At 53.8% G+C, this 13885-nt stretch overlaps 3 protein-coding genes across 3 annotated transcripts; 1 reads left to right on the forward strand and 2 right to left on the reverse strand.

The window, feature by feature from the left end:
* The first annotated feature begins 1783 nt into the window (after positions 1-1783).
* Positions 1784-5355, forward strand: HER10_EVM0011189 (glycerol kinase). The gene is made up of 2 exons (XM_035480627.1): positions 1784-4675; positions 4731-5355. Exons 1-2 carry the CDS (start codon positions 3451-3453, stop codon positions 5147-5149), a joined length of 1644 nt encoding a protein of 547 aa, XP_035330066.1. The 5' UTR covers positions 1784-3450; the 3' UTR covers positions 5150-5355.
* Positions 5356-5490: 135 nt separating this feature from the next.
* HER10_EVM0010428 (mannose-1-phosphate guanyltransferase) lies at positions 5491-7899 on the reverse strand. The gene is made up of 4 exons (XM_035479888.1): positions 7355-7899; positions 7161-7204; positions 6891-7037; positions 5491-6827 (listed from the first exon to the last, which is right to left on the reverse strand). The coding sequence occupies exons 1-4, from the start codon at positions 7359-7361 to the stop codon at positions 5931-5933; spliced, it is 1095 nt and encodes a 364-aa protein (XP_035329984.1). The 5' UTR covers positions 7362-7899; the 3' UTR covers positions 5491-5930.
* Positions 7900-13069: 5170 nt separating this feature from the next.
* HER10_EVM0010279 (uncharacterized protein) lies at positions 13070-13885 on the reverse strand (the record flags this gene model as incomplete). Its single annotated transcript, XM_035479744.1, has 2 exons — positions 13070-13422; positions 13855-13885. 2 exons carry the CDS (start codon positions 13883-13885, stop codon positions 13070-13072), a joined length of 384 nt encoding a protein of 127 aa, XP_035329963.1.

Genomic DNA, 13885 nt, shown 5'->3' on the forward strand with positions numbered 1-13885 from the left:
CTCAAGTGCGGCCTAACTCCTCACCGAGCCTTACTGTTGCACTATTCGTATCGAGCACTGCCGCGTAAGTGGGAGCCAACCGAATAGCCAGCCTCACTTCCACCGCGTTACACAGCATTTCAGTCAGGCTAGCTACCCGAAGAGGCCTCGGGCTCCCTCTTTATGCTTCCTCCCCTCCTAACTTTGACGTCTCGAAAGACAGCCATGCCCATCGTTCTCAGCAACACTGGAACCAAACATCGAATACTGCATTCTCCCCAGTACATCTACGATTAGCCAACTACGTTCTGATGGAGATGCAAGACCTAGAGATCCAGCAGCTTGGGGAGCCAGCTCCACCGGAAAGGTCAATGTCTTTGCCTCAGAGACTCCTGAGGCTTCCGGCAATCTATAGCATCGAGTGCGTTTTGATTTGTTCTTTCAAACTTCGTGAGCAAAAGGGGGACTTACTGACACGAAGACAAATTGTCTCTCTAGAATCTGGCGTCATATCGGTATTGGGCGTCGAATCGGTGGACTTCGCCGTGGCCGTATCCTCACGATACTGCGCAAAGTCGGAGGTGTTGCGACAACAATCGTAGCTGTGTATATTGCGGTTCCGCACGATGAGCCTATTTCCCCGCCGCTTTACAACTGGTCTGTCTAGTCGTCACCAAGGCTTTCGATATCTATACACTAACGAGGGTAAACAGCCTTTGGTGCAGTGCCGCACTCGCGGACAGTGTACTATTTCTCACGTGGCGTCACATGTCCAAGATGCCCAACGCGTACGTGTTAGCCCCCAAGCGATTATCAAAGACAAAGAAACTCACAGTTTAAATCCAGCTACTCCGTTCTATTCGTTCTACTGTCCTATGCGACTCTAACCACATTACTAAAGGGACCGGAGCTGGTCCTCGACAGGATCCTTCCGGTGCTCCCCCTTGTTGCCATCTCAGGAGCGTTCCTTGCCTCGCTCTTCTTAAGCATACATGAAAGTATGACTAGCTCAACAGTTCTTGACGTGGAGCGTGAAGACCATGCAGTCTGGGGCGCTGTTACTTCTTGTCTTTCGTAAGAGGGCTGGGGGTTGGGGGGATATAAACAGTTGAAGTCCTTTTTCCAATGATTTCCATGAATCGACGGCGTTCAGGAGTTCTTCAATCGGGGGGAAACAAAGGCCGCAGCAGTAGCGTTGCCATTGTGACGCTTAACGCCATCAGGGATCATGCCTAGGCATAAGCATGTCTCAAAACGATCCAAAGAGACGCAACATCACAATAGATTGTGATGTTTCCACTCAATCACGCTCTTAGCCCTTAGCCCCCCGCTGTCTTGGACATCAACACTGATCCAATCAGCAACTTCCATCACCCTTTCTAAACAGGTCATCCATTCCTACTTAGAGACAACCGATACCAGGTACATAGTTCACACTCACGATCTCATAACGTTCATCATCTCCACGGTAAATCGCAATAGTCTCCCAAGCTATAGACAAGTCGCGACCGCAGCAGCAGACGAGTCTGAACATTCTTACCCCTTCTGGGCGGCTGCTCCCATCATGGGCAAATTGAAATATGAGAACGCCCCCGTGCATAAGGTCCTAAGAGACGGATAGACCATTAACACCTTGCTCTATGTGGCCCCCTATTCAACGCTCTCATAGAAACCACGACTGCGGTGTAGTCAAGTGGGTGACAAGATGTAATGCCGCTCAACAAGATATTGCAGTACTTATGTACGACCTGATCACTATTCCTAGCTTTTTGTTCATTTTTTTTTCAACCTTTCAATCTATATTGGTACTGTTACTTATATACTCTGTATCATCACTAGAGAATGTATAGCAGAAAGAAGAATAGCAAGAAAAGAGCTAGGAGTTCATAGAGCGGCAAACGATTATGTCACCCACTTAGCTCTGCCTTCCACTCACGCCTACGATGTAGTCAAAACCTAGCGCCGGTGACAGTCCGTTCACCACCCTCACCTCGGTGAAGGCCCGTCAACTCATAGACCCCAGACCCCAGCAGACCCATCACATTTTACCTAAAAATGGAGAAACCCTCGGTTCTCAAACCCCGACCATGCCCGAGACCCAGAGCCGCCCCATGTCTCCATCAAACGCACCTCGGGATTCCCATTCGCGAACCAGCGACCCAGCGGCGCAAAAAAACATTTCGCGAAGACGAACGACAGAGCAGCATCTCTACTATTTGCTACCGCGTTGTCGAATTCGTATGCAGGCAGCAAATCCCTCTCGATTCCCGAGCCCCCTCGAGCTCGATCTACGACTACTGAGACCCAGTATTGGGCCCAATTTCCTTAATGCATCCCCAAATCCTCTCGCGCGTCCTCAAAACCCCCCAATCACTCCCCAGGATTTCCCCCTTTCTGGGTCCCGTCGTCTCCGGTACCAGCGAGCCGGCAGACAAGTTCTTCAGCCCGAGTCTGAGGCCGAGGACGAAGCCATTGAGACCATGGACGGCCCATAGGCGTTGTATACGCGGCCGCAGAGGTGAAAGCGACACTGGTGAGAATGGTATAGTTAGTACGGGATATTACACGTGCAAAACGGCAGCGCAGCAGCACCAGCAGCGGGAGCTTCGCGCGAGGCCCAAACCCCTCAATTCTTCCTCCAATCAGCGCCCCACGCCCGCTTCTGACATCATGCCGAGCACCGGCGCGAAGCTCCAGCTGGGGCCGCCGCTGCTGCAGCACATGTCCGTCCGAAATTTGTCGTCGCAGCCGCAGGCAACACGGACAACAAAGGCGACCCTGGGAAATAATGCCACGGCAGAGACAGAGACTAACAACGGCAACGGTGTTCGTGCGGCTGGAATAGACGCAGGAGCTTCACGAGACGAACAGCCCAGGATTACTTCGTCTCAGTCAAAGTCTCAGTCCCCCGCCGTTCGTACTACCTCAACCACCACCGCCAACCAGCCTCCTCGAGGGACGGCATATTTAGCTAGACAGTCAGTCATCATCCACACACAAGAACCACAACCTATACCTGTACACACACATACCCTCACTCCCGAGTCCCATCGCCTCGTGCTCCATCGCGAAATCCACGATCCCGACTTGTTCCCGTCTCCCTCCGTCCCGCCCCGCCTCCCACGCCGGCTCCTACGGCCCCCTTTGCTTTTGCGCGTGCTTGCAGAAACAAATCCCGTACAACCCCAGGGGCGCTGTCGATTTTGCTCTTCTCTCCGCGTGATGCCCCCCGTGGTCCCCCCGACCCTCCCCGTTCCCCATTGAAGTCCCCAGAGCCCCAGCTTGCTTAGTCTTTAGCTTCTTCTTCTCTTCCTCGGCCCCTCTCTTGTCTCCGTTACCTTTTCCCTCAAGATACCCCTTGTATTTGTCTCACTCTTACTCCTACTCCCCTTCTGTCCTCCTTCTCCTTTCCCTCCTCTTCTAGACTTACCAACAACCTACCACAACAGCACCGGCGGCACCGACAACGCAATGGCCGACACAAGAGAAACCAAGCGCCCGCGCGTGGCCGCAGACCCGGCCGAACATCTCCCAGCCGGCATCACAGAGACCCAAGAAGAACTCAAAGAACACTGGTTCGTAGGCAGCATAGATCAAGGCACGACCTCGACTCGCTTCCTCATCTTCAACGGCCTCGGTGACCCCGTCGCAAGCCACCAGATCGAGTTTGAGAACCACTACCCTCACTCCGGCTGGCACGAGCACGACCCCCTCGAGCTCCTCTCCTCGGTCGAAGAATGCGTCGAAAAGGCCATGGCCCAGTTCGCTGAACAAGGCTACTCCGCTGCCAACATCCGCGGCGTCGGCATCACAAACCAGCGCGAGACCACCGTCCTCTGGGACGTCCGCACCGGCGAACCCCTCCACCACGCCGTTGTCTGGCCCGACACCCGCACCACCTCCCTCGTCCGCGAACTCCGCGCCCGCCCCGGCGCAGACGCTCTCCAGGACCTATGCGGTCTGCCCCTGTCCACCTACCCTTCCTCCGTCAAGCTCCGCTGGCTACTCGACAACGTTCCCTCCATCCGTGAAGCCTACGACGCGGGCCACCTCGCCTTCGGCACCGTCGACTCCTGGCTCATCTACCGCCTCAACGGCGGCGCAGACAAGGGCGACGACGCGATCCACGTCACCGACTCGACAAACGCCAGCCGCACAATGTTCATGAACCTCCGCACCCTCAAATACGACGATACTCTCCTCTCCTTCTTCGGCATCGACCAATCCAAGATCCACCTCCCCAAAATCGTCCCCTCCTCCGACCCGACCGCCTTCGGCTCCTTTGCTCGCGGCGTCCTCAAGGGCGTGCCCATCGCGGGCTGCTTGGGCGACCAGTCATCCGCCCTCGTCGGCCAGTGCGGCTTCTCCCCGGGCCAGGCAAAGAACACCTACGGTACGGGCTGCTTCCTGTTGTATAATGTCGGCGAGGAGCCCGTCATTTCCAAGTCAGGCCTCCTGGCCACGGTCGCGTACGATTTCGGCAAGGGCAGGAAGCCCGTATACGCCCTCGAGGGCAGCATCGCGGTAGCGGGCTCGGGCGTCAAGTTCCTCGTCAAGAACCTTTCTTTCGTCGAAGACTCGTCTCGCATCTCAGAGCTGGCTGAGACGGTCCCGGATAACGGCGGCGTTGTCTTCGTGACGGCGTTCAGCGGCCTCTTTGCGCCGTACTGGATCGACGACGCAAAGGGAACTCTGTGTAAGTCATCATTTCTCAATCAACACCACTCACATCACTAACATGCCCAAAACAGTCGGCATCACAGCGCACACCCAAAAAGGCCACATCGCCCGCGCGACCCTTGAAGCGACATGCTACCAGACAAAAGCCATCCTGGACGCCATGGCCAACGACTCGGGTCACGCCCTCGAGAACCTCGCCGTCGACGGCGGCCTCTCCAACTCGGACCTCTGCATGCAGTCCCAGGCCGACATTAGCGGCATCCGCGTCGACCGCCCGGCCATGCGCGAGACGACGGCCCTCGGTGCCGCCATCGCCGCTGGCCTCGCGCTGGGTGTCTGGGACGAGCTCGAGGACCTCAAGCACGTCAACCAGAACGGGCGCAAGATCTTCACGCCCGCGCTCGATAAGGAGACGAGCCAAAAGATGTTTAAAAAGTGGGAGCAGGCTGTCAAGATGTCGAGGGGTTGGGTGCGTGATAATGCGGAATAGAGAAAAGTGTAGAAAGCATCTGAATTTGACGGTTTTGCTTGGAGTACTTGGGTATACAGAAAAGAAGAAAGAAGCCTATTTTTTGGGATGGTGGTATGATATTGGGGGGAAGTTATTTTCGTTTAGACAGGATACCTATCAAGTCAGCTTCTTGCCTTGCTTGCCTTGTGCACCCACTCACCCATCCACACGAGGAAGGCGCAAATGTGATCCGTCATCTAAGGTATCCCTCCACCCCTCCTTCCCCCCACATCAAATCACGAGATACTCGCATGACATGCGCTTGAGCATTACGACGAATTGTCACCATCTTCAAAGCACGTTCGGAGCATCAAATTCAGAGGTATCATCTTTATTCTCATCTGTCTCACAGATGACCCCCACGGTTGGGAGTCTTCCATGTCCACGGCACATCGAGGGAGATATCCTCCAAGCTGGGAAACAGCCCTCGACACCGTTCGTCTGCATTTCGTAACGAAATTGGGGACCATCATCTTTCCCAAACGCAAAAAAGTAAGTAAAACATCGCAAAGCCAAGTGCTTTTCTGTGCTCGCCAAATGATTCCCCCCTGCCGACGCCAGCCAAAAATGTAGTGTTTGGTTTCCGCCCCCGTTTCTTGAAGTTTGAAGACTCATGAGTGGAGTGGTGAATCGTATCGCAACTTGAAATTAGAAAGTCGATAAGAACGGGCGTGCAGACAAGAAGTGTGAAGAGCGCGGACCCTCGGAGTGTTCGTCCAGGCCCGGGTATAGTGTTTTTTTCCGATTGTTGGGTTTGGTTTTACATGATGATGGCGGGGATGTCGACGTTGGCCTTGATGCTCTTGTGGGGGAGAATGCTGCCACCGTTGACGTAGATCTCGTCACCAATCGTCACGTCGTCGCCGAGGACAGTGACGTTCTCAAGACGAGCCCACTTGCCAACAGTGCTGTTCCAGCCGACAATGGTGCTCTTAACCCACGCATGATCCTTGACCTTGGAACCGGGCAGCAGAACGCAGCGCTGAAGACGGCAGCCGTCGCCAATAACGACGTTAGGGCCGACCGTCACGTTGGGTCCAATCTTGCAGTGCTTGCCAATCTTGGCAGAGGGGTCAATCAGAACGTTGCCACCGTGGACGTAAGGCTCTGAGGGGGAGGCAAGCTCCTTGGAACCCTGCTTAGTGAGGGAAGTGAGGTACAGGCAGGTGCCGGTAAGGAAGTCCTTGGGCTGACCAACGTCCATCCAGAAGCCGGGGAGATCAAAGCTGTGCAGTTGACCATCCTTGACGATGGCGGGGAAGGTCTCCTTCTCGATCGAGGTGGGGCGAAGCTCAATGCGCTTGAGAACGCTGGTGTTGAGAATGTACATGCCAGCGTTGATACGGTTGCCGACAAACTCGACGGGCTTCTCGACGAAGCGGTCGATCTTGGTGGGGTGATTAGGCTTGTGGACAACGACGCCATACTTGCTAGGCTCCTCGACCTTGGTGACCACAATGGTGCCCTCATCGCCGTGGTTCTTGTGGAACTCGGCCAGGTCCTTGAAGGGGAAGTCGCAGATGACATCTGAGTTCAAGACGAAGAAGGGGGTATCGTCCTTGGCAAGAATGCTCTCGGCCAGCTTCAGGGGACCAGCGGTATCGAGGGGCTCGGTCTCGACGGAGAAGGTGATGTTCAAGCCGAACCTCTTCTCGTACTATGGATGAAGGAAGTCAGTATTTATCATAGCTGTAGAGGGGAAGCTCATGGAAAGACCCACCTCTGCCAAGTGCTTCTCCATGACCTCGGGGCGGTAGTTGACAGCGAGGACAACATCGGTGACGCCAGCAGCAGCAAGGGCCTCGATCTGGTGCTCAATCATGGGCTTGTTCGCGAACTCGACCAGGGGCTTGGGGAGGGTGAGGGTCTGCGCATTGGAATAAACAGGTCAGTAAAATGTTCGATCAGTGCGGAAGGTATAGCAGCCGCTGGCAGAAACCTGCTGCTGCTGTATGCTGCGTTTTCAAGCGAGGGAGAGAAATGAACGTACCAGAGGGCGAAGACGAGTGCCAAAGCCGCCGACGAGAATAATGGCTGTTCAAGCAAGTTAGCAAGTCTGCGTCACTGCTGACCACATAATGCGCCTGCCGCCAGCCAGCGTCGAGTATAGCTGATCGCTGTGCAAGGCTGGGATTGGGGGTAGGCTGAAGCGCATGTAGCTGTTCGTATGGGGAAAGCACTTACCCTTCATATTGATGGTATTGGAGTTGAGGGGTTAGGTGATGGTTCGATATCGTTGTGCGACGTAGAGAAAGGAAGACGTGGTAGCTTCCGTGGGTGAGGTGCGTATGTAAACGAGTGTGTGAAGAGTTGAAAGAGGGAAGAGGTTCTCTTGGCCTGGTCGGTGTGACTGGATTTGGCGACAAGGGGAAGCTGCGCTTTTTCAGAGAGGAGGACAGGCGTGTATTTGGTTGAGGTGACCAAAGGGGTAGCTCTTGCAGTTCCAGAAATGGACGATTAGAAGGTTGTTAAAAACAGAGAGAGACAGGCGTGCCTTTTCTCGAAAAGGGTATACAGTGGAATCCTGCTTGTGGAAAGTAGAATCCGAAGATGGGAAAGTGGAAGAAGACCTTTTGGGATGAGAAAGTTGCAAAAGGCAAGAGGTTGAGCGAGTGCAGTGAAGGAAGCCACGAGGGGAGTTCAGAAAGTTGGGATGGGGAGAAAAAGGGAGGTCAGAGGTCCACGGTTGGCCAGTGGTCAGTGGTCACAGATGGGAAGGCAGAAAGAGCAGGAGAGACGCGAAAAGAGGCGCAGGGTGGTGAGGGAGAAGGCACCTTCAAAAATGACACGACATCTGTACCCCCCAAGGTCCCGGTCAATTACAAGCTGCAAGTCACTCAATACTGTAATTTCTATAGTACGGGTACTTCGACCGGGCTGCCTGCGATGGCAATCAATTGGGGGCAGCACGGCAAGAAGCACAGGGCACCCAAAGGGGGGAAAGAGAAGGGGCCCAGGGGCGGAATGGGGGGTTCGAACGGGTACACTAACGGGCGGGATTAGCACCAACATGCTGGGCTGCAAAGTGTCTGGCATTTTGGTACATTGTTCTAGACTTTTTATATCCCAATCAGAGCCATTCACCATTCCACGTTTCCTGGATGAGCTACTTGTAGGTAGGCATGGTTGACACTTGATGTCTGGTGTTCCAATTATAACTTACGGTGACTTAGACACAGAGATATTCTCGTAGCTAAATATTTGAAGATGTTGATAACCAAAGGAAGGTAGGACTGCTCTCTGTTCTTTCCTGGTTCATCGAAATTCAGGGTACGTAGACCGGAAGACGTACCGTCCCATGGCCAATGCGGAATCCCATCCAATGGCCTCCCTCCTCTCCCCGTGCGCAGTGCCCCCATGTGATCCCATCGTCCAATCCCATCCCGTCAACAAGAGTGGGGCTCCGAGGCGAGAGGAGGGAAAAAAAGAAGAAGTCGCAAAGTCCAGGGAAGGAAAGGACCATGCTGCCATGCAACAACGCTACGCCGCAACGCCCAGCCCAGCCCCAAGCTCAGGCAAGGCCCAGCTGTCAGGGGCTGCCACCCATCACTTTCTCCAGCTTTTCGACTTTCGCTCCCGTTCTACCGAGTACGCTTCTCTACTCTATCTGTACAAAGCATCGATTTTCAAACTCAAAAAACCACTATCCGCACGAAAGCTCGAGCACAGCCTACAAGACTACAGAAACAGCTACATATAAGCACGAAAACATACAAACCCTCCCGGCGATCCGTGTGTGGGGATAGGTGCCCCCTACACCATCACAAGTTCACAGCACGTTCGGCAATGGAAGAGACACTATACTCGGCCCTCCGAGCCTTTCCAGGTTCTCAATGGCCGCGACAGAGAGGAAAAAGTGGAGGTGTAGCTGTTCGATGGGGACTTTGAGGACTCGACGTTCCAGTTCGAGATTGCGGCGACTCGTCAGCCCCAATGGCAACATAACTCCTGGCGCATAGCACATTGCATTGGCACACAAGCACATCGCCTCAACCCGCCAAACACATTCGAGTTTCCGCGAGGCCTCGTCAACCCAGCCTTACCCCCAATTTCCCCTGCCGAGATTGACGAATTTGCCCATGCCTGCCCTCCACCCTCCCTTGCTTGCCGCTGCCGCTCGCAGTCTCGTCTTCAAACTCCAAGTCAATTGACGGCGCACAGCATCTTTACCATCCTTGGGGGAGAGACGTCAAAACGGTAGACCGTCGTACGCCGCAAGCCGATACTGGACCGCCCGTATGAAGTCCGCATCTGGACGTGCCGCGGGGGCCACGGTCTCTAGAGTCTGGCTCGCTCGAAACCTTGACTGCAAGGGCTCTCCCTACAGATCCGAAGACAGCTGACCGGCGGGCCCGTACTAAACTCGCGACTTTTGCCTCCTCTTGTCCCCCGGATCATGGATGCGCATCTCTGCCCGCCCGTCAGCATCACGGGAACAGATGCTGGGGAACCCGGAAGATCAAGCCTTGGAGAGGAGGCAAGAGTATGCTCACGCCCGGGACACGAGCTTTCTTCAGCTGCAGGGCTCGGCCGCTCGTGTTGTGTTTACGAGTCCATGCCGCAATTACGACGAATGCCAGTGTCGCATCCCTTCCTTGGAGCCATCAAGCCTTCGAACTCACATCTCTCCCTTGGCATCCTTTTTCCTCTTCGATTGGTGAGCATGTCTCGGCGCATTCGAGAAGCAGCGCCTCGCCCACATTGCGCTGCAACAGGCCAACAGCTCTCAATGATCATGGCCAAGTCAGGACAGATTTCGCCTTGACGCCTCAGCTAGTGGAGTCGCTCATCCCGCCTCATGCTACACGTCGTCCAATGCCGCGGCAGAAATCCCCATCTCGTGACTAGGAAAGCTGGGGTGGAGGAGTAGTAGGAAAAGTCGCCCCTCTGTGCAAAGCCACATTGATTTTCAGGAAAATCGACAATTGAGCCACCCACCCTCGGGGCCTTGGGAGGGGAATGCCTTTGTGCCATGGGCCCGGCGGAGAGGATCCTCAAATCGCTCAACATGCGACGTGACGTACGTGTTCACCTCCTCTCCTCTCAAACAACCGCGTCCGGCCCACGATCCATCATCCCAAGCCTCTGCTATGTACGGAGTAGGGGGCACCGTGGGCAGTCACGGTTCCAGAACGCTTGACGACGCCGATAAGTGGGGGTCACTGAACCAACGTGACATGCCACCTCAAACTTGAATGAGAAGAAAATCCACAATCCACATCCCGGGACCGCCCGGCGTCGAATTTCGGCCGTGACCATTTTTGCCATTTGGCTTCCCATGCTGCTACTCGGCATACCAGCCTGCAACTAGTCTCGTAAGCCTGTAGGCAGTGGGCAGTGACAGGTTCCCTCAGTTCCATCTTGGGTTTCCTTTCCTACTTTCGAGCCATGATCTCTCACCCGTCCGTTAGATCCCTCCGTCAGTTATCAATTTCTGGAAGGGGTAGCCCGGTCCTCCCCACCCTTCCGTGCAAAGATCCGAACAAACCCCGGCCCGAGATCCGCACCACGCCACACGGACTCCCGCTCCGTCCGTCCCATCCTACGGATACGCTTCTAACTTTCAACGACCAAAGGCAAACAGCAGATCATCCGAAACTTCCTGCCAGGGCATTTTATCTTCTCCGTCGTGCGTGGCTTCTGTGCAAAGATTCCATGATTGTAGTTCCGCTTTGAGGTAATACCGGATTCGTTTACGCATAGTCGATGCGTATCATGGCAGGAAAATGTTTGTAATGGACGGAATAGACCAAGCGAATCCTCTTGCTTGGGATGAAAGAAACACTTTTGCCCCCTTCGTGTGAGCGAACAGCGTAATCGAAAGGAAAAGCGTGATTGTACAACTGGGCGGAGATGCGTACATGTTGGTGTACACTACTCTAGGTAAATATGTACAGAGATATTCGAAAAGGGTGAGCATTTCTACGTACACATGCGTACAGAATAAACAAAGACAAACAAAAGAATGCAAATGGACAAGGCAGAAACGGAATGGACAGTCCAGAAGAGAAAAACAAGAATGATACGGATGACATGCTGAGTTTCTCTACGATGTTTACCTAGGTACTCTGCTCAAGTGTACCAGTATCGTCCAATTTAAAGCTACAAGTACCTCCAATACTTCCCCGCGAACCTGGAAGCAAGCAAATACCAGGTATCGTCGCACGTCCTATCTCCTCTCTCTCTTTGCCCCTGTTCGATTCGTCAGAACGATCTGGTGCTATAAGCCAAGGTTGGCACACTCGCTGAATGGCGAGCGCTTAACATGGCACGCAACCGCGCCGCCTGATACCTACCTAACTTTCCCTACCGCTCTGATTGGAACCGCCGAGACACCATCCACTTTCCGACTCCTCGGCTCCGGTGAAACTTAGCTCCCCACCACCGACCATCACTGTTGAATGCCGTCCAGTCTCCCTACACCTTCCGGGGAATCCGGCAAGCTGCCGGTACCAGACTCCATCAACCCTCCACGTCAATGTCAACTTCACGAACCTCTATCCAAGTTTACAAGACACGATCACACCAACATCCACACTCACAAACAAGATGCAACAGTCTTTGCAAAAAAGGAGCTTGAAAGCGTTTTGTTTTTATTTCTTTTGTGATCGTCTTTGTTCTTGCCATTCATACCATGAAGTCTTTGTCGTTAAAATTTGGTCGTTATCATCATCGTGAGCGTCGCAGAGGCGTCCGCGTACAAAATAGGAAAGAGGCGTAGGATCATGAGATATCCATCATCCTCCTCCTCCACCTCCTCCCCCGTCACTTTCCTTGCTCTCTCTCTCGCCTATTCTTCTCGCACCAACAGTCTCATCAATCTTGTTGCCCTCAAAAGTCTCTGGTCATGTCATCTTGGTCCCGCTATTCTTTCATCATATCCATCGTTCCCTCAGCTTGGCCAAAAGGCCCTCATCCAGTCTCGTCAGATCCTCCCAAAAAGTCGTACGAAAAGCGTAATAATCGTAAATGAACCCCCTTGAAAAGGGAAGCAAGATGTAATTCGAGATGCTGAACCTCTCTCAGGCACCATCAACGTCGTCGGTGATGCAGGAGAAAGAAGAAAAAAACGTATGCTTCGCTTTTGAGGCAATGCGTAAGGGGGCGTGGCTCTTCTGGCCGTCTTTACGTCGTCCTCCCACCCCAAATGACCCCCCGATTTTTGTCTCGAAAACAAGAGCAGAGAATGAGAGAAAAAAAATCAAAATGCCGAGTCCACGTCTCAAGCTCATGTGAGTCTAACCGCCCCATCATCGTCATATGTTCCAATCTGTGTGGAAATTCGTGGTTTTCGAGCAAGCAATGAAGGCAGAATGTGGTTCCCAGCTTAGTCGAGGGCGTACCCTGAGCGGGAGGAACAAAATGCGCAATGCAGAAAGAATTGTCAAGAAGGAAAGATGGTCGGTCGGCCAGAGTCGCCTCCGGTTGTTGATCCGTTCGAATAAATGAAGGACAGCCCCTGACTGGTACTGTACAATCCCAGCCAAGCGCATGGTCATCAAAAAGTCTTGAAAGTAAAGCGAAAGGAAAAAAAGAAGTCGAATCCGAGAATAGGCGACGAGATAAGAAACGAATTTTTTCCGAAATTCGAAGGAGACCGGCCGGAAGAATTATGAAGTGCAGAAATCAGATGTGCCGCGCGGAAACCATGATTCTAGTTCATTAAGTCGTGAAGAGTCGTCGCAGTTAGAAAATGTGCGTCGCTTTTTGCCCGTTTTGTTTTCTCCCCCAACATCTCTCTTTGACCCTGTGACCTCCCAGATCAGCCGTCTGGAGGTGTCGTCTTCTTTCATAGGCTCATCCAGCTGCGAAGCTGTTCCACCTTGTAGTCGTCGTCGTCGTCGTCGTCTCGAATCCCTGCCGCCACGTAAAGCAGGGATTCAGGCTACCTGCCTATCCTTAGTCGAAGGAGGCCGTGGAGCTGCTGCTCGAATGGTGACCAGACCGACGGTGGCTGTCTCGCGAGCTGTGACTGGATGATGTGTGGCGGCTCTTCTTGGAGCGGCGAGCAGGCTCAGTGGCCGGAAGCCCCTGAACGATGCCATTGCGGGCCAGCATGCCGCCGTTGACGGAGAAGTTGCGGCACACCATGAAGGCACGCATGGCGGCGTTTTCCTGGGCCAACGAGTCGGATTGATACGCGAGGTCCGTCTGGTACTCGCGTCCGTTGACTAGAACCAAGCAGGTGTAGCCGCTGTGATCGCGGTAACACTCGTAGGAAGGGTCGTTCCATCCTCGTCGCCGGCAAAGACCTAGATTGGATCGGTTAGCCCCAGATCTTCTTCTGCAAGTCATTCAGAGCCAAATTTTGATGGCACAGCTGAGGGAGGACAGCGAATACACGCCTCTCAACGACGTAATGCCATCTGTATCCGAGCCCAATCCACTCTCACAGACTTTTTTCCCCTTGCGAACCCTACATGCCGTTCCTGAAGAGAGCCGCAGCGAAGAGCTGACGTCGATCCCCGGACATAATGCCACGTCCCGACTCGTTAAGAGTCATCAGGAACCGGGAGACGCATGTCATTCCCGCCATTGACAGAATGCAGGGGTAGGGCACACGATCTGACCCAGTTCCCCAGGTCATCATGGGCAGCCCCACTTATACGAACAATGGCGATGACGAGGTTCAGGGAAGCATTGGGCTCCAACAATCCATCTATAAAACTCAATTGATGACTTACTCTCGAGGTACTGCATGTAGAAGCCTCCCAT

Source organism: Colletotrichum scovillei, assembly GCF_011075155.1.
Source record: "Colletotrichum scovillei strain TJNH1 chromosome Unknown Contig00009, whole genome shotgun sequence".
NCBI classification, from domain to species: Eukaryota; Fungi; Ascomycota; class Sordariomycetes; order Glomerellales; family Glomerellaceae; genus Colletotrichum; species Colletotrichum scovillei.

Bases quoted from the DNA above. Each gene is read 5' to 3' on its own strand.
- HER10_EVM0010428 (XM_035479888.1), bottom strand. The intron at 7,038-7,160 runs GTACGTTCATTT...TCCAATGCGCAG, and splicing joins GCACTCGTCTTCGCCCTCTG to ACCCTCACCCTCCCCAAGCC. The intron at 6,828-6,890 runs GTGGGTCTTTCC...CTTCATCCATAG, and splicing joins TGGAGAAGCACTTGGCAGAG to TACGAGAAGAGGTTCGGCTT.
- HER10_EVM0011189 (XM_035480627.1), top strand. From the start codon at position 3,451: ATGGCCGACACAAGAGAAACCAAGCGCCCGCGCGTGGCCGCAGACCCG. The intron at 4,676-4,730 runs GTAAGTCATCAT...TGCCCAAAACAG, and splicing joins CGACGCAAAGGGAACTCTGT to TCGGCATCACAGCGCACACC.